General features: G+C 32.0%; 2 protein-coding genes across 3 annotated transcripts in view; one reads left to right on the forward strand and one right to left on the reverse strand.

Moving 5' to 3' along the window:
* Window positions 1-1,005, forward strand: part of fam136a (family with sequence similarity 136 member A) — a 4,374-nt gene extending 3,369 nt beyond the window's left edge. For both annotated transcript variants that reach the window (XM_051120534.1, XM_051120533.1), the window contains 2 exons: window positions 417-557; window positions 641-1,005. In XM_051120534.1, coding sequence (XP_050976491.1) covers window positions 417-557; window positions 641-829 — 330 coding nt within the window. In that variant the 3' untranslated portion in view covers window positions 830-1,005. The remainder of the gene's footprint in view (window positions 1-416; window positions 558-640) is intronic.
* A 3,830-nt stretch (window positions 1,006-4,835) lies between these two features.
* On the reverse strand, window positions 4,836-18,119 carry gmcl1 (germ cell-less, spermatogenesis associated). The gene is made up of 15 exons (XM_051120521.1): window positions 17,882-18,119; window positions 17,258-17,444; window positions 15,215-15,338; window positions 15,026-15,122; window positions 14,676-14,773; window positions 12,590-12,702; window positions 12,435-12,500; window positions 12,264-12,348; window positions 10,526-10,616; window positions 10,314-10,454; window positions 10,070-10,139; window positions 9,911-9,986; window positions 9,675-9,820; window positions 6,558-6,645; window positions 4,836-5,695 (listed from the first exon to the last, which is right to left on the reverse strand). Exons 2-15 carry the CDS (start codon window positions 17,431-17,433, stop codon window positions 5,555-5,557), a joined length of 1,512 nt encoding a protein of 503 aa, XP_050976478.1. The 5' UTR covers window positions 17,434-17,444; window positions 17,882-18,119; the 3' UTR covers window positions 4,836-5,554.
* Window positions 18,120-18,183: the final 64 nt, after the last annotated feature.

Below are 18,183 nucleotides of genomic sequence, written 5' to 3' on the forward strand. Positions count from 1 at the left end.
AGGAATAAAATAAATTTTAAAATAGATTAAATAGAAAGCAGTTATTTTAACTAGTAAAAATATTTCACAATATTACTGCTTTTGCTGTATTTTGGATCAAAAAATGCAGGCTTAGTGAGCAGAAAAAAAATCTTACTGTTCAAAAACTTGTGTTAATATGAAGTCATAAAACTGCATGTAACTGTAATATTTACAAGAATTAGGGAAAAAGTTTTATAGAATTTTGGCACAGTGTAAATAGTTGCATGTGTATCATGTCACACTATAGAACACTGCTGTTAATATGTGATGTGTCAGGTCACTGTGGATTTACTACATTTACTAAAGTTGGCTGTAATGTCCAAAATATAATTTATGATCACTTATTTATCAGCGGTTGGTTAAGTAATGGCTGATAATGCTCTTTCAATTTTCAGGGGCGCATGTTTCGCTGCAGCGCAGAGTGTTGTGAGAATCTCGGCCACTCCATGAACCAGGTGCACCAGTGTATAGACCGCTGCCATGCACCACTGGCTAAAGCTCAAGGACTGGTCACTAGTGAACTCGAGCAGTTTCAGGTGAGTCGACTTCTGTCAGCCATTGACTCTTAACCTTACAACTAGAATAGTCTGATTTGGAAGAACCGTTTGTTTGTCTACAGGATCGTCTCACGAGGTGTACGATGAACTGTAATGACAAAGCCAAGGACCTGTTTAACACTGGGGCGAAGGAGCCTGCCGTGCGGGCGCTGATGGACAGCTGTGTGAGCAGCTGTGTGGACGAGCACTTGAAGCTGATGCCCAGTATGACGCGCAGACTGAAGGACAGCTTGAGCTCAATACCTCAGTGAAGCTCTGATTGTTGTCGAGGCTGTATGAAATGATCCTTGTGGACTCATGAGTTTAATAGATGGAAGAATTTGATCTTTGCCGTCACCTCATGTGACTCGGTGAATGGCGTGTGCTGATTTCTGTGTCCATATTGTTTGTGGTTTTTGTACAGACAATAAATAATGTGATCAAACCAGCTTCCTGCCTGTTGAATGTGACAAAGGGAAACATTATGTAATCTAGGAAAATCTCATGAAAACTTTCTCTCTGTATATATATGGGGCATTCTGTGGAATAATATTTTATTCCATTGTTGTTTTTAAAAATATCTTTTAGATTCCAGTGAAGTGTATATTTGTTTTATATTTTCATTGTAAATTATGAAACTTTATGTAAAAAAAAGTATCCTACACTTTCATGTCACTACCGAAACAGTGTATGTTTTAGTCCATTGGCTAAGACTGATTTTAACTTCACCCCTACATTTATGATCAAGAAATAAATGTCTGTCATAGCTACAAGGTGAGTACTTAGGTCCCATCATTTTGAGGTAAATGTGTTCATAAGTATGAAAAATCTGTGTAACTTTAAGGAATGTCACTATCGAACACAATTTGTCTATAATTAAACGCTTTTTTTGTGAGTTATTCCATAACATTTAGTTATTATATGTGACCATGGATCACAAAACCAGTCATAAGGGTCATTTTTTTAAAAAATTGAGATTTATACATCATATGAAAGATGAATAATTAAGCTTTTCATTGATATATAGGACAATATTTGGCAGAGATACAACTATTTAAAAATCAGGAATCTGAGGGTGCAAAAAAATCTAAATATTGAGAAAACTGCCTTTAAAGTTCTTCAAATAATGTCCTTAACAATGTATATGACTAATCAAAAATTAAGTTTTCATACATTTACAGTAGGAATTTTACAAAATATCTTCATGAAACATGATCTTTACTTAATTTCCTAATGATTTTTGCCATAAAAGAAAAAATAATTTTGACCCATACAATGTATTTTTGGCTATTGCTACAAATGAACCCCAGCGACTTAAGACTGGTTTTGTGATCCAGGGTCATATATGTGTACAACTGAACTGTGCTAGCTAACCTTGTGCCGATTAGCATCTTTGAGCTAGCTTCAAAAGTATCTAAAATTAAAAACATTTGGTGTATTTCGGTAGTGACATCTTTTTGGGGGGTGTTATGTCACTACTGTAACAGTCACGACCGAAATGTGTCATCATTGTTTCAGTTTAGTGACAAAAGGGAACACATAATGCTTTATTTAGGGGAAATAAACAAACTATTGATACAGTTATGCAAATTTGTAGCATTTTAGTAATGTTTTAGTATGTGGGTTAAAATTCAGAACATTACAGTATACTGAATTATCAGCTAAGATGTTATAATAGTGTTTGGTTTAATATGTATTCAAACTAGACACATTTTTTAAGATGTTTCCATGTCTGGCTTCTGTAGACAACTTCTGTAACCAATTCTGATATACCGCGATATACCGTTCCTGACAATAACCACGATATTTGAAAATGAGAAGTACACAAGGTCAACACATGTGATATATGTTTTATTCATACTCGACGCCGGAGGGCGCCCTCACACGTGAAAAAAGAGTGACTTCAAGAAATCTCTCATATGGGCTAAGCCACCCAGCTATTGCTGTAGCTGAATAAAACGCATAAAGAAATGATTTTCTACACGATTGCAACAGTATATGGTTTATCCGTGTTCTTCCAGCCATCTCTGGTATTTTTCATAAGGATAATGTATATTTATAATGCAATTCTAATCGACCTAGCCATTATCACTGTATAGAATACTATAAAATAATATAATTTTCTACCTCATTCTATGATGCAAACACATATGTTCACAAAAGAAAATTCAATTCAAACACTTGATATTTTTGTTATTTAATTTATATATATATAGTGCCCTCCACTAATATTGGCACCCTTGGTAAATATGAGCAAAGGTGGCTGTAATAATAAATCTGCATTGTTTATCCTTTTAGTCTTTCATTCAAAAAATCCACAATATTCTAACCTGTCATTTAAGTAAAACCATGGAAAGCAGGGGGGAAATCTCTTTATGAAATAAATGTTTTTCTGTAGTTCAAGCTGACCACAGTTATTTTCAGGTCAGGCAACTGGGACGGCCATGGCAGAAGCTTCATTTTATGCTCAGTGACACATTTTTGTGTTGATTTTGATGTTTGATTTGGATCACTGTCCTGATGGAAGATCCAACCACAGCTCATTATAGAACTTCTAACAGATGCAGTCAGGTTTGCATTTTTTATCTGTTGGTATTTGCTAGAATCCATGATGCCATGTATCTGAACAAGATGTCCAGGACCTCTGGCAGGAAAATAAGCCCACAACAATAAAGATCAATAAAGAACAATAAAGATTTTTTTTAGTCTTTTGGCCCCAAGACTCAACTAATCTCTGCAATTCTCCTACTGTGATCCTTGGAGAATCTTTGGACACTTAAACTCTCCTCTTCACCATGCATTAGGACGATATTTGTAGTTTAGTTTGAATTCTTAATTATTGTCCTAATGATGGAAATTGGGATTTTCAATCCTTTAGCTCTTTTCTTACAGCCATTTTCTATTTTGTGAAGCTCAACAATCTTGTTCTGTGCATCAGAACTATATTATTTGGTTTTATTCCTTGTGATGGATGATTAAGGAAATTTGGCCTTTGTGCTCCTCATATTTATAATCCTGTGAAACAGGAAGTTATTGCTGGACAATATCATACTCCCAGCCATTCTAGTGTGCTAAATAAATGCAAATATGAATGGGAATATACTTCAGTGATATTTTACTCATTATAATTTCTAAGGGTGCCAATAATTGCGCCCAACATGCATATGAGAAAAACATTTATTTCATAACGTAAGATTCCCCCCACTTTTAATTGTTTTATTTCAATGAAAGGTTAGCATTTTGTGAATTTTTTGAATGTAAGATCATAAAGATAAACAAAGCAGATTTATTTTCATAGCCGTCTTTGCTCATATTTACCAAGGGTGCCAATATTAGTGGAGGGCACTGTATATATATATATATATTTTTTTTTTATTTTTTTTTTTTGTATAATATTATTTATTGTAAATAATATTGTATGTGTTTGTGTGTGTGACCACCTCATTCTTCCGTAAGAACGGGCATTTTGTAAATTTTCAGTCTCATTTGCATCTCTCTTAGCAATGCATATTACTAATCAAAAATTAAGCTTTTATATATTTACGGTAGGAAATTTGCAAAATATCTTAACGGAACATTATCTTTACTTAATATCCTAATGATTTTTGGCGTAAAAGAAATTTTAAAAAATTCAATAATTTTGACCCATACAATATATTTTTGGCTAATGCTACAAATGGTTGCCCCATGGTTGTCTGGTCCAGGATCGCATTTTAATGTATTATCTTAATTATGAACACACTGGTTTGTAGTACAGCTTTGTTTACTGCACCTTGTTATTCTTCTTACTACAGCAGCTAATGAACCAGAAGTCTTGCACATTCACCAAAAAAAAAAAAAAAAAAATTACCTCTGCGTTGAAAAATTTAATGGATACTGTATAAAGAAAATCATCCTGTTTGAACTAGTTATATTACTGCACTGAGATGTTTTTCACACTGTAATCTCAAAAAAGTGAACACAAGTTCTTTTGTCAGCGGTTTTAATTAATATTTTGAGTTCTATCATATGATGCTTTGGTCCGACAATATTTACATTTAACCAAAACCACATTGTGTATAAATATTGAAAATTGTACTGCTTTGTTGGACACCTGTGGGAGTCACTTAAAATGCCCTGTTGGTAAACCAACACATGCCTTTAACCTTTCACTGTTCCTACATCAGCATGCACTGACAAATAATAACAACATGTATCACAATAGCACCAATTTCAAACAAATATAACAGTACAAAACCGATGTTAAGTCTTTTTTTCTTTTTTTGTAAAAAAAAAAAAAAAAAAAAAAAAAAAAAAAAAGGGAATGACTGACAAATTAATAACCAGCCTAACAAGTTTAAATATAAGACAACTTCCAAACAAATACAAACAGAATCAAAAAGTTCATGACCAAGAGCACTTGCTCTTAGCTGTGTTGCTGATACATAGCAAATTATTTAAAAGGCACCTGACTATTTACACATTAAGCATACAAATAAAATGACTGAAATGATATACATGAAGCTCATTAAAGGGATAGTTCACCTAAAAATAAAAATTTGGTCATTAATTACTCACCCTCATGTCATTCCAAACCTGTAAGACCTTTGTTCAACTTCGTAACACAAAATAAGACATTTTTGATGAAATGTGAGAGCGTTCTGTCCCTGCAGAGAATTGTTTAATAAAGTGATTATTTTTGTTTTCTTTGCAAACAAAAAGTATTCTCATAGCTTCATAACATTAAGGTTGAACCACTGAAGTCTATAGACTATTTATTGGTCCTTACTACCTTTCTGGGCCTTGAACATGGTAGAACTCTTGTTGTCTGTACAGGGTCAGAAAGCCCTCAGATTTTGTCAAAGATATCTTTATTCGTGTTATTTACAGGTTTGGAATGACACGAGGGTGAGTAATTAATGACAGAATTTTCATTTTCGAGTGAACCATCCCTTTAACTGTAAATCATCATAAGAAGGCTGGGCTGGTGACTGATGGAGGTTTTATGCTGTGTGGGGTCACGACACACTGCGGGCGCTGTTTTCCGGCTCTGGTGTGTCACCTCTCTTCTCACTGGACGGGGAAGTGTAGAGGAAGTTACAGCACACATAAAGAGGAAAAGACAAAAGCCGGCTGTCCAGATTCATCACCACGTATTCCTGTGATTGTAACATAATGAAATAGTTCAGTCAAGTCAAGACTTGAAGTAACTGGAAATAAACTGGTTTTATATTTAAAGGAACACTCCACCTTTTTTTGAAAATAGGCTCATTGTCCAACTTCCCTAGAGTTAAACAATTGAGTTTTACCGTTTTTAAGACCCATTCAGCCGATCTCCAGGTCTGGCGGTAGCACTTAGCATAGCTTAGCATAGATCATTGAATCTGATTCTTCTTCTTCTGACTACTTCTTCTGTAGTTATATTGTGTACTAAGACTGACGGAAAATGAAAAGTTGTGATTTTCTAGGCTGATATGGCTAGGAACTATACTCTCATTCCATTGTAATAATCAAGGAACTTTGCTGCTGTACCATGGGTGCAGCAGGCGCAATGATATTTCGCAGCGCCTGAAAGTGACCGGCACTAAGTTTGTGTAGATGCAGAGTTGCAGCCGGCAGAGTTGACAGCTGCATAACATCATTGCACCTGCTGCACCCATGGTACGGCAGCAAAGTACCTTGATTATTACGCCAAAATGAGATTATAGTTCCTAGCCATATCAGCCTAGAAAATCGCAACTTTACATATTTCGTCCGTCTTTGTACACAATGTAACTACAGAAGACTCAAGCTTTAAATAGGAAAAATATCGAAACTCTTTGGTAATTTCTGAGCGAGATGTTAACAGTCTAATCAGATTTAATGATCTATGCTAAGCTATGCTAAAAAAAATGCTTCCGCCAGACCCGGAGATCGGCTGAATGGATTTGAAAACGGTAAAACTCAACTGTTTAACTCTAGGGGAGTGGGAAAATGTTTCAAAAAAAGTGGAGTGTTCCTTTTAACATTATGACAGAATACCTGGTCCTTTTCAAGGGTAACAAGCTGGTAGCCAGTTGACCGGCTGCAAACCACTTTTCCACTGTTATCAAATGAAGCAAGGCGCAATCTGAAAAAAAGAACATAATAATAATAATAATGACTTTAAATATATATGTAATATATTTATGAATGTTATTTAATATACATTTTATTAAAAGGGATAGTTCATCCAAAAATGAAAATTCTGTCATTAATTACCTTATGTCGTTCCAAACCCATAAGACTTTCATTCATTTTCTGAACACAAATTAAGATATTTTTGATGAAATCCGAGAGCTTTCTGACCCTGCATAAACAACAACGTAACTGACACGTTCAAGGCCCAGAAGGGTAGTAAGAACATTGTTAAAATAGTCCATGTGACATCAGTGGTATGAGGTATGAGAATACTTTCTATGCACAAAGAAAGCAAAAATAACGCTTCATAAAATTAAGGTTGAACTTTAATGTCACATGGACTATTTTAATGATGTCTTTACCATTTTTTTGGGCCTTGAATGTGTCAGTTGCTTGCTGTCTATTCAGGGTCAGAAAGTTCTTGAATTTTATCAAAAATATTTAAATTTCTGTTCTGAAGATGAACGAAGGTCTTACATTTTTGGAACGACATGAGGGTGAGTAATAAATGACAAATTTTCTTTTTTGGAGGAACTATCCCTTTAAGGCAAGACACTACAGGCAAAACTTTTTTTTAATGCACTGGGCAATTTTGAGATTTTGGGCCATTTTGCTTTCATAACATGTCTTCTTTCAGGCTAGTGGAAATATAACATACAAAATACACATTTAATGTTTATCTATTTGCAACTGAATATGTCAATTACAGTACATATCTTCAAAAGCTGAGCCAGAAATCTCCACTTCAGTAGCACTTACAGATATTATACTTCATAGTTTTATTCCTGTCAATATGCTGAAGATTTTTACAGAGTTCATTTATAATTTGTCTGAATTATATACAATTATTTTCTAGGGCCGCCCCCTAATAGTCAACTAACCGTTAGTCATTATTAGTTGCAGAAAAAAAAAATTTCACAGGAAGTGGTGAAATGGACAGATTGTTGATCTACAGACAGCTGGTCTATGTGGTAATACAGTACATCGAGCAGGACATCCAAATGCTTACCTATCATTCAATCGACCACAATTATGGCTTTTCATCTGAAAGTTGTATGTAGCAGCTCAATCTAATGTGCACTGAAAAATGTGCACTATTCAAGTGCCCGTGCAGAGTGTGAAAACTGAACAGTAGCACACTTACTATATGACAGATGGGGGCGCCAGTGCGCTCACTTGACTCTTAAAATACTCATTTTTGGTCACACAGATAAAAGTGATACATCTTTCGAATATGGAGACCCTACGTTTATTTGTGTGCACTCAGAGTAACAACGAAACGTTGCGCTTTTGTAAAATAATGAAAGCAAACAGGATGCGCTTTATGCTGTCTCACTCTCTGTGAACTTGAGTGAGAAACTTCAAAATATGTGTATACTTGTACAGACATGAAAATATAGGCTATCTATAGAGAGTGAAAAGTCTACTTTAAAAATGAACTAATTTAAATAGAAGACAAATATTCTCAGATTGTGAGTCCGTTTGAAACATACATATAGGTGCATCACTACTGCGGAGATGACGAGTCAGTGTCGCCGACTTAATCTCTTAAGACGAAAACAAAGAAAGGGCTAGTTTATCAATAAATTATTAAAACATTAATGCAGTCTCCCTGCTGTTTTTCTGTGACACATTCATAATTATTATATCTGCCAGTGAGCTGTGGATTTTTTTGTGCGCGCTTGAGCACTTATTAGGCTATATAGGCAATTAAAGGCTCATTATTGTGATTTATAAAGTTAATTAAACATGCAGCTAATAGTCGACTAATGCTTAAAATAAACGTCTACTAGTCGACCAGAAAAATCTTTAGTCAAGGGCAGCTCCTTATTTTCTAAAATTATGGTGAAAAATTATTTTTTACTGGCTGCTGACAGTATTTTCTGGTTTATGGAATGATTAAAAGATATCAAAAATCCACCAAAAAGAAATAATTTATTTTTAAATTAATATTTCACATTTGAGTTCATTTTAATTACAATACAAGATTTAAAAACATTTAATGAATAATTAAGTAACCAAAATCAAATAATTAAAGTGCATTAATTATTCAAATTATATACATATATTAATGACAATATTCTAATAATATATATTATTTTATATATATAAATACTATATTATACTATAATATGAATAGACGAATAATATAACAATATATTTTCCTATATATATATATATATATATATATATATATATATATATAGGAAATACATTTTTTTTATGAGGTATATATTATTTTATGAGGTATATATATATATATATATATATATATATATATATATATATATATATTATAATTATTTTATAAATCAATAATACAGCTTGTAAACAGATATATTTTTATTACTAAGAAAAATAATAATGATAAAATAATAATGTCCAATATATGCACAAGTATAAAATATTAAATTAATAAAATATTAAATTAATATAACAACTATATAAAAATATTATATAAACCAAAAAAAAAACATAAAAATCAAGTCTTTGTATGTCTATATATATAAAAATGGTAGCAAAAACAGTGTTAACAGTTAATAAATTATATAATAACATAAAAATAGAAATTTAACATAACACATAAATACGTAAAAATATTATATAAATAAAAGAAAAGAAAACACTATGATTTGTAGTTTATGTAGTGTATAAAAACATAAAATATTATTCATCTATTCATATTATAGAATAATATAATATAATATAATATAAAATAATATAACATAATATAATATAATATAATATAAGAAATAATCAGTTTGTGTTATGCTAAACAGCCATAAGTTATATCAGGTTTTTACAATTTATTTTTAAAAAAGATATTGATATTGTTAAAAAATCTTCAAAAGAGTTTAATGAACAAAAAAGTCTTCTCACAGAGTTAAAACCAGCACAGTCTAATAAAACATGCTTCAGGGATAAAGGGTTTTGGCATAGAGAACATGTTACGAAATCATCTGAGATGTAAGTGCTTACCGGTACGCTAGGTGGCGTCGTGGTTGTAAACTGACAGCGCCTCCACATGGCTGACTGAGGGTGTTTCTCTTAAAAATGATGAAACGATTTGTATAGGTCACCAGCAGATCAAAGCCATAATTGAACCCAGTCCATCGCCAACAGTACTGAAGAAGCAACAAAAATATATACATTCCGTTCTAAACTAAAACATGCAGAAAGGATATATTATATTTAATAGCAAGAGTCCAACTCACGTCTCCATCTTTGGTCAGTTTCCGGCCACAGCGCATGCTGTTTAACTCAAACTCCTCTTTATTGGCCTCTTGTGGTCTGTAAGAGTCATATTCACTTATTTGCAATTCAAACCACACATTTAGTGTTTAGCAGAGAAGATATTTGGGCTGTTCTCTTACCCGTTATCGTTATCATGTTCTGTTCTCAGCATTGCAAACCACTGCTGTTTGTACACGGCGCTCAGCCACTCTGATAAAGACAAAAGAGGAAGTGGAGTTAATATCCGCCCCGCTAATCTCAGCCTTATATAACAGTGGACCATTTCAGGACAATTTGATGCATATTGCACTTAAAAACAACAAAATCTTCACAGAAATCTTTAATCTGACTGGCTTCATGTAATTTCTGGGAGTGCAGTCTCACCAGGAGGTAGGATGTTGTCCCGTTCGAGCATGCGGGCAGAGGCAAGGTCATTGATAATGTACTGCAGGCGGATGTGTCTGAAAACGGGGACGAAGGGCATCCCGTCGTCTGTGTTTAGAAACGGCTCCTCTTCTCCAGCCTCTGTGTATGAGTGTGGCAGTTAGGGGAAGGTTATATAAATGTGCATAATTATTTCTGTGTGTGGAACGTACCACTTCTTCTTTTACACAGCCAGGCGTCTGCATCGAGCAGTAGTTGTTTGATAGGGCCGTCCCAAGATGGATTAAGCTGCAAGAACATCCACTGAAAAAGAATTAAAAAACAAAAAACAGAGCTGTTAAAAACACTAAGTTTACATTTTTTGACACTGAACTATTAGAACGCAATTAAAATTTTATGCAACTTAATACTGTTTTTGCATCATATTTAATGTCAGTTATTTATAACAAAATTGTATTTGTTATCGCATTTGTAATCTTTGAACAGTTCTGTACATTTATTTTTAATAAAAAATGGAATCTATAAATTCAAATTGATATTCAAGTACCATTCCAATGGCAACAAAAAAAAGTTAAATAAAAATGAATAACGTGCATATATATATATATATATATATATATATAATAAAAAATGGTAATTATGGTAATTAAAAATGGTAAAATGGTAATTAAAAACAGTGTTACAGCTCATTATAAAACAAAAATGTAAATGAAATAAAATATAAAATTAATATAACAAAAAATATAAAATTATATAAATAAAAAAAAAACAAAAATCAAATCCTACTGTGTTTGTATATATATATAAAAGGTAGTAAAACAGTTATTAAATTATATCATAACATAAAAACAGAAATTTAACATAACGCATAAAATATATAAAAAATATTATATAAATAAAGGCAGTTCCTGCTCTTTGTGTGTGTGTATGTCTATATACATTAAAACTACAAAGGTAGTAAAAAAGTGTTAGTTAATATAAATATATAAAACAATTTACATAAAACAAAAACCATATATAAATATATATATATATATATATATATATATATATATATATATATATACACACACACACACACATATATGTATATACATATGTATATATATATATATATAAAAAAAGGTAGTAAAACCAGTTATTAACTTATATAATAACAAAAAAAACTGAAATTTAACATAACGCATAAAATATATAAAAAAATATTATATAAATAAAAGTTCCTGCTCTTTGTGTTTGTGTGTCTATATACATAAAAACTAAAAAAGTAGTAAAAAAAAGTGTTACAGTTAATATATTAATGTTATATCTATTCATATTAATAATATTAATATTATTAATATTAATAAATCTTTTTTTTTTAACTGAGGTGGGCGTGATAAATCACAAAATATATTACAGACAAACAAATATACTTCAAATGCATGCCGTATGATATTTATTGCTGATATTTTTTTAATTTTTATATGATGTCTATTATGTATGAACAATTACGTGAGCATACATTGTCTAATTCCACTAAATATTTATTTTAAAATCTAAATAATATTTTTCTTGTTTCTTCAAAATAAAAATAAAAAAACAACATTTAATTTACATGTTATTATTTTATGCATTTATTATATTAATTTATTAAATATATTTGTAACACTTTACAAAAAGGTCCATTAGTTAACTTTAGTTAACATGAACTAAGAATGAACAATACTTCTACAGAACTGAATAATCATAGTTTATATTAATTTCAGCAGCAGCAAAGTTGTGTTTGTGTTAACTGATGTTAACAAATGAAACCTTATTGTAAAGTGTTACCAATATATTTAATATTAAATAAATTAAATTAATTTTGAATTAATTAACTCAAATATTTCGAGGCCAATCATATAAAAAATGTTTTTGAGTGTGCCTGTAATATCACAAAATGCTATTATGAGATCCACTGTCATCTACCTTTTTCAGTGCCGTGTAGACGTCCATTTCCACTTGCATTACGAACAGATCAGAGGATTGAATGAGTTGTTCCATAATTTCTGCCCTACACACATTAAAACACACCAAACATTTATAAGCACTGTAACTTTCAGATGAGTTCAGACACAGCTGCATATAGTAAGACTGTACCCGAGCTCCTTCATGAGGTCCACGTTTTGATGCGTCATGAGGTTATTGAGGAGCCACTCTAAACACCTGCAACACACAGAGAACATCAAACATGTTTATTATGCTGCAAGTGTGTCAGAGAATAATCAGACAGGAAATCAGACAAGACTACTGACTTCTTCATGACGGAATCCAAGCCGTACATAGTGGCCGAGTTATAATAGCTGCACACGGTCTTCACATTCACATTCTCCTTCATGGTCTCTCCACACTGCTGGATCAGTCCATCCTGGGAAAGACAAACAGCAAATTATCAAGGATGACGCTAGAAAGACAACCTGCAAAGATGATGGAGGTAATATGTGACCCTGGACTACAAAAACAGTCATAAGTAGCATGGGTATGTTTGTGGCAATAGCCAACAATACACTGTATGGGCCAAAATGATTGATTTTTCTTTTATGCCAAAAATCATTGGGATATTACGTAAAGCTCATGTTCCATGAAGATATTTTGTAAATTTCCTACCGGAAATATATCAAAACCTCATTTTTGATTAGTAATATGCATTGTTATAAAACTTCATTTGGACAACTTTAAAGGCGATTTTCTCAATATTTTTTTGCACCCTCAGATTCCAGATTTTCAAATAGTTGCATCTCAGCCAAATACTGGTCTCCTAACATACATAAATGGAAAGCTTATTTGTTCAGCTTTCAGATGATATATCAATGTTAATTTAAAAAAACAAAAACACCCTTATGACTGGTTTTATGTTCCAGGGTCACATATTATTAATAACAATTAGTGTTTTATATTTAAAAAACAAACCATTTGAGTGGTGCTTGACTATGCAAAAGTCACCAGCGAAGTGTAGTGGGCGGCTAATTGATTCTGTGTATTTGTTGCTTTTTGTTTCAGTAGTTCAAATTTTTATTTACATGGTCAACGTTTGCAATGCTCACAATACAAAAAACATAATATTCAAAATGATTATCATTTTAAATGACATTTACCTGTATGAAGTTAACTCTATATATTTTTTTATTTAACATTTAGAATTATTAAAACTATTAATTTAACTATTAATATATTTTAATTAGACATTATTTAATTTACTAAATGTATTATATATATATATTAGGGCTGCACGGTTATGACAAAAATCATAACTGTTGATTATTCCCTTGAAAATGTAATTGCGATTATTAATTATGATTATCACAATTTACATTGAATAATTTTTTGAAAAGCTTTATACCACTGTTTGAAGCAACGGCACGCCACATTTTTATATTTAGTTTCTTCTTTATATGAAAAAGTTAAAATGTAAATGTGTCTCTCTCTCTCTCTCTCTCCTTAAGAAAGCGGAGTAATAAAAGTGGATTTATTTATTTTTTCTGTAATTGTGTCTTTGAACGATTACATAATTGTGACATCTGTAATTGTAATCACGATTAGAAATTAATTGTGCAGCCCTATATATATATATATATATATATATATATCAAGGCTGCATTTATTTGATCAAAAATAGTAACACTGTAAAATATTATTGCTATTTAAATGAACTGTTTTCTGTTTTATTAGATTTTAAAATGTAATTTATTCCTGTGATTAAAGCTGAATTTTTTTTAGCACCATTACTCCAGTCTTCAGTGTCACATGATCCTTCAGAAATCATTGTAATATGCTAATTTGCTGCTCAAGAAACATTTATTATTATTATCAATGTTAAAAACTTAACATTTTTATGGAAGCAGTTACATTTTTTTTCAGGATTCTTTGATGAACCATACGTTCAAAAGTACATCATTTATTTGCAACAGAAATCTTTTGTAGCATTAAAAATATCTGTACTATCACATTTGATCAATCTTATACATACCTTGCTGAAAAAAGTTTTGATATATATTTTTGAATAGTATATACCTGAAATTAAACAGTGTTTACAATCATACACAGGCAATGAAGGCAAAACATACATATTTGTAATGTTTAACCCATTTGTACTGATACAGCTGACCACCAAAAGTAATTTTTTGCGATTTCTAGTCAGACTATTTCATGAAGCTAGCATATTAGAAAAAAGAATTCACAACTTGGGTTGCAATCCATAGAAATGCACATGACTAAAAAAAGTAAGACATGTTGTTGGCCAAAAAGGGGAAGGAAAAAGGCTGACATTGCATTATAGAGTAATTGCAAGTCTTTATGGAATCACATGGTAATGATTTTGTTTTCAACACTGGATATACTTACCAACTGAAGCATACAAGCAGCAGCGAGAATATTAACAACCCGACTTGGTTTGATCAACACGTCATCCCTGTAGAGTGATCCAAAAACCACTTGCAGGGCTACAGATGGAAAAGAAAACATGGTCAGGATATGAACATTTGGTGTCTACAATATAAAAACAACAACTTTCAAGGGTATGTTCACCCAAAAATGAAAATGTTGTCATTAATTTGTGTTCTGAAGATGAAAAAAGGGGTTTGGAATGACATGGGGATGTGTAATTAATGACAGAATTTCATTTTTGGGTGAATTAACCCTTTAAATTTGTCCACTGCATCAAGAAGATGATAAAATATTTTCATAATCCTCACCCTCAGTGTCAATATTCTGGTCTGGAATCTCAAGCTCAATAACCATCATGTTAGACTCCTTCCAGGATCCACTGAACATGCTGGAGAAATAGCCAGACTGGAAAATGAGAGGGAAAAACATTTAAAACAAATTAAAATGAACGTCTTCTAAGTACTCTGTTATTAGGTGAACTGAACAGCTGGACCAACCTGACACAGGTATATTTTATGCAGGTTCCACTCCTGCCCCAGGGCACGGATCTGGATGTCACTGTTCTCCCCATTTAGAAATAGTGTCTGGTAGATGTACTTAGAGGTGCTTTTCAACTTTTTCCTGTCCAAAGAAAGAAAAATGCAAAAACAAAATCCAACATATTAGACACATTTAATAAATACAATCGAACAACACTAATGTGACAATGCAGGTGTCACCTGTCACATTTATACAATTTTTATGAATACTTAAATAAAATAAATGGTGTTCCTTTGAATGCTACATTTAAAAAATCCTGAAAAAAAAAACTTTTCACAAAAATATTTAGCACCACAACTGTTTTAATCATTTATAATTATAAAAAATGTTTCTTGAGCTGAAAATCAGTATATTAGAATGATTTCTGAAGGATCATGTGGTACTGAAGACTGAAGTAATGATGCTGAAAATTCAAGTTTGGATCACAGGAATAAATTACATTTTAAAAACGTATTCACATAGAAATCACATATTTATTTTAAATTATAATAATACTTCACATATGTCTGTTTTTTTTTTTTCCTAGGGGTGCAACAACATATTGCATCACAATAATTCACAATACAAAACTGCAATAATATGCATGGCAAACAGTGGAAATAGCATCAAATATGGTAAACCCACAGTCACAAATTTAATATTCCATGTTTATTAATTATTCTTAATAAATTAAAAATAAAATATATTTTTTATTACAATACAATGTCACATATTTAATATTCCATGTTTATTAACTATTCTCAAAATTAAAAATAAAATATATTATTTATTAAAATACAATAATGTTTTAAATGTATGTAATCCAGGACAGAGTGCAAGCATGTGTGTATAAAATGAATCTGAATTTTTTTGCAAAAACAACAATGAATATTTCTATTCTGTCACCATTTTCCTGTACAAGGAAATGTTTTCTAAGTTTAATGTTTTTTAAGTCACCACTTACGCTCAAAGTTGCACTTATTTTATCAAAAACATGAATATACCAAATACTATTGCAATTTAAAAAGTAGGGTTTTATATCAATATACTTTAAAATATAATTTATTTCCGTGATGAAAAGCTACATTTTTATCATCATTACTCCAGTCTTCAGCGTCACATGATCCTTCAGAAAACATTCTAATATGCTGATTTATTATCAGTGTTGAAAGCGGTTGTGCTGCTTGATTTTTTTATTCCTTTGATACTTTCTCAGGATTCTTTGATGAATAAAAAGTTAAAAAGAATAGAATTTATTTAAAATAGAAAACTTTGTCAAATAATATAAATAAATAATAATATAAATAATAATTCTTTACTATCGCTTTTTATCAATTTAACACAACCTTGCTGAATAAAACTATTAACTTCTTTCAAAAAAGAAAGAAAAAAAAAAGTATTGACTCCAAACATTTGAACAGCAGTGTATATTGTTAAAAAAAAAAATCCATTTTAAATTAATTAAAAATGCTATTTTTGTCTGTTTTGTATTCAAAGAACAACACTGATAATAAATCAGCATATTAGAATGATTTCTGAGGCATCATGTGACCCTGAAGACTGGGGTGAGGATGCTGAAAATTCAGCTTTGCATCACAGAAATAAATTGTATTTTAAAGTGTTGTAAAATAGAAAACCACAATTTTAAATTGCAATAATATTTCAGAATTTGACAGTTTTTTTCTGTATTTTTAATCAAATAAATGCCGTTTTAACAAGCAGAAAAGTCTTCTTTAAAAAACATTAAAATCTTTCTGATCCCAAATTTTTTATCAGCAGTGTATGTCTTATAAATAATAACATAGTTTAAAAAAAATTAATCCATTTTGGCTAAAGTATTGTGAAAGTACTGTAGTGTGAGATCAGTACTGTGTATCAAACTGAATCGTGACACAAGCATTGTTTGTATTGTTATACTGTATTTTTGATCAGCTGTAGTGAGCATAAGAAACTTCTTTCAAAAAAAACGTAGAAAATCTGACCAAATCCAAACTTATGAACAGTAGTGCATATCTTCTCACCTGCGTGGCGTGTCCAACTGACTGTCCTCTTCCTCAGGTTCGCTGTCACACTCACAGTGTGAACTACGCTTCCTCTTCCTGCACTCACAGCTGTGTCTGTTTGCAGTGCACTGCCTCTCCACAGCCTCCTCTGGGCCCCGGGGTGACGACTGAAAGCGGCTCCCGAGCGAACCCATAATTATTCACCCTACAAAAACATACACTACCCAATTTAGTCATGTCACAAAACTGGTTACCAACACTGACGTGGCATGACAGCTGTACAACCAGTGCATTTGGACTGGGTGCCACCTGCAGAAAGTCTAAAAATAGCACAACTTAAACACTGTATGGACTGACAGCTGCTAACAGCGATCAGTTTCCAGTGCTAAACTTATTTTTGACTAAATTAATGTTATTGCACATTTCACTAGTAACAAAGTCTAACAAAGTCCTATGAAGCTCCAGTCTGATGGTTTAGTACAGAAACTGTGATGTTATGCTGACTTGCAAGGATTTCCTTATGTCGAGGTGTCTCTATCATCCTTAAATTATCTTAACATCATGAATTCGTTATTTTTCAATACGCTGCCGTTTGTATGTTAACAATATTAGGAAACAGTCTCGCCTCTTGTAAACACTCACCACACGCTTCTGCCTCTCAAAATACTGGACACACCCTGGAATCTGCTCATCAACCGCTGTGCAAATGCATCATTTGGCGTATAACGAACGCATGTATTAGCTGTTAATGGCCGTTCATCGAAATGGGCTGTAAAATGTATAATAAACCAATCCGCAGCTTGAAACAAAAGCAGACTGGTAAATAACAAACAGAAGGTATGTGTCTCTCCTCCACGTCACGGTTGTTTGTGATGATCGCCGGGCGCTGCTGCCACCTAGTGTCGCGGAGATACAACAATACTTTGTTTTTACTTTACGTCGAC

The sequence above is a fragment of the Labeo rohita genome, chromosome 10, assembly GCF_022985175.1.
Source record: "Labeo rohita strain BAU-BD-2019 chromosome 10, IGBB_LRoh.1.0, whole genome shotgun sequence".
Taxonomy (NCBI): domain Eukaryota; kingdom Metazoa; phylum Chordata; class Actinopteri; order Cypriniformes; family Cyprinidae; genus Labeo; species Labeo rohita.

What these genes read in the sequence shown, in the direction of transcription:
- gmcl1 (XM_051120521.1), bottom strand. Translation starts at nt 17,433, where the DNA reads ATGGGTTCGCTCGGGAGCCGCTTTCAGTCGTCACCCCGGGGCCCAGAG. An exon ending in GCTGTGTAAAAGAAGAAGTG is followed by an intron (nt 10,455 to 10,525) that starts GTACGTTCCACA and finishes ACTCATACACAG; the next exon opens with AGGCTGGAGAAGAGGAGCCG. An exon ending in CGACGCCACCTAGCGTACCG is followed by an intron (nt 6,646 to 9,674) that starts GTAAGCACTTAC and finishes TCTTTTTTTCAG; the next exon opens with ATTGCGCCTTGCTTCATTTG.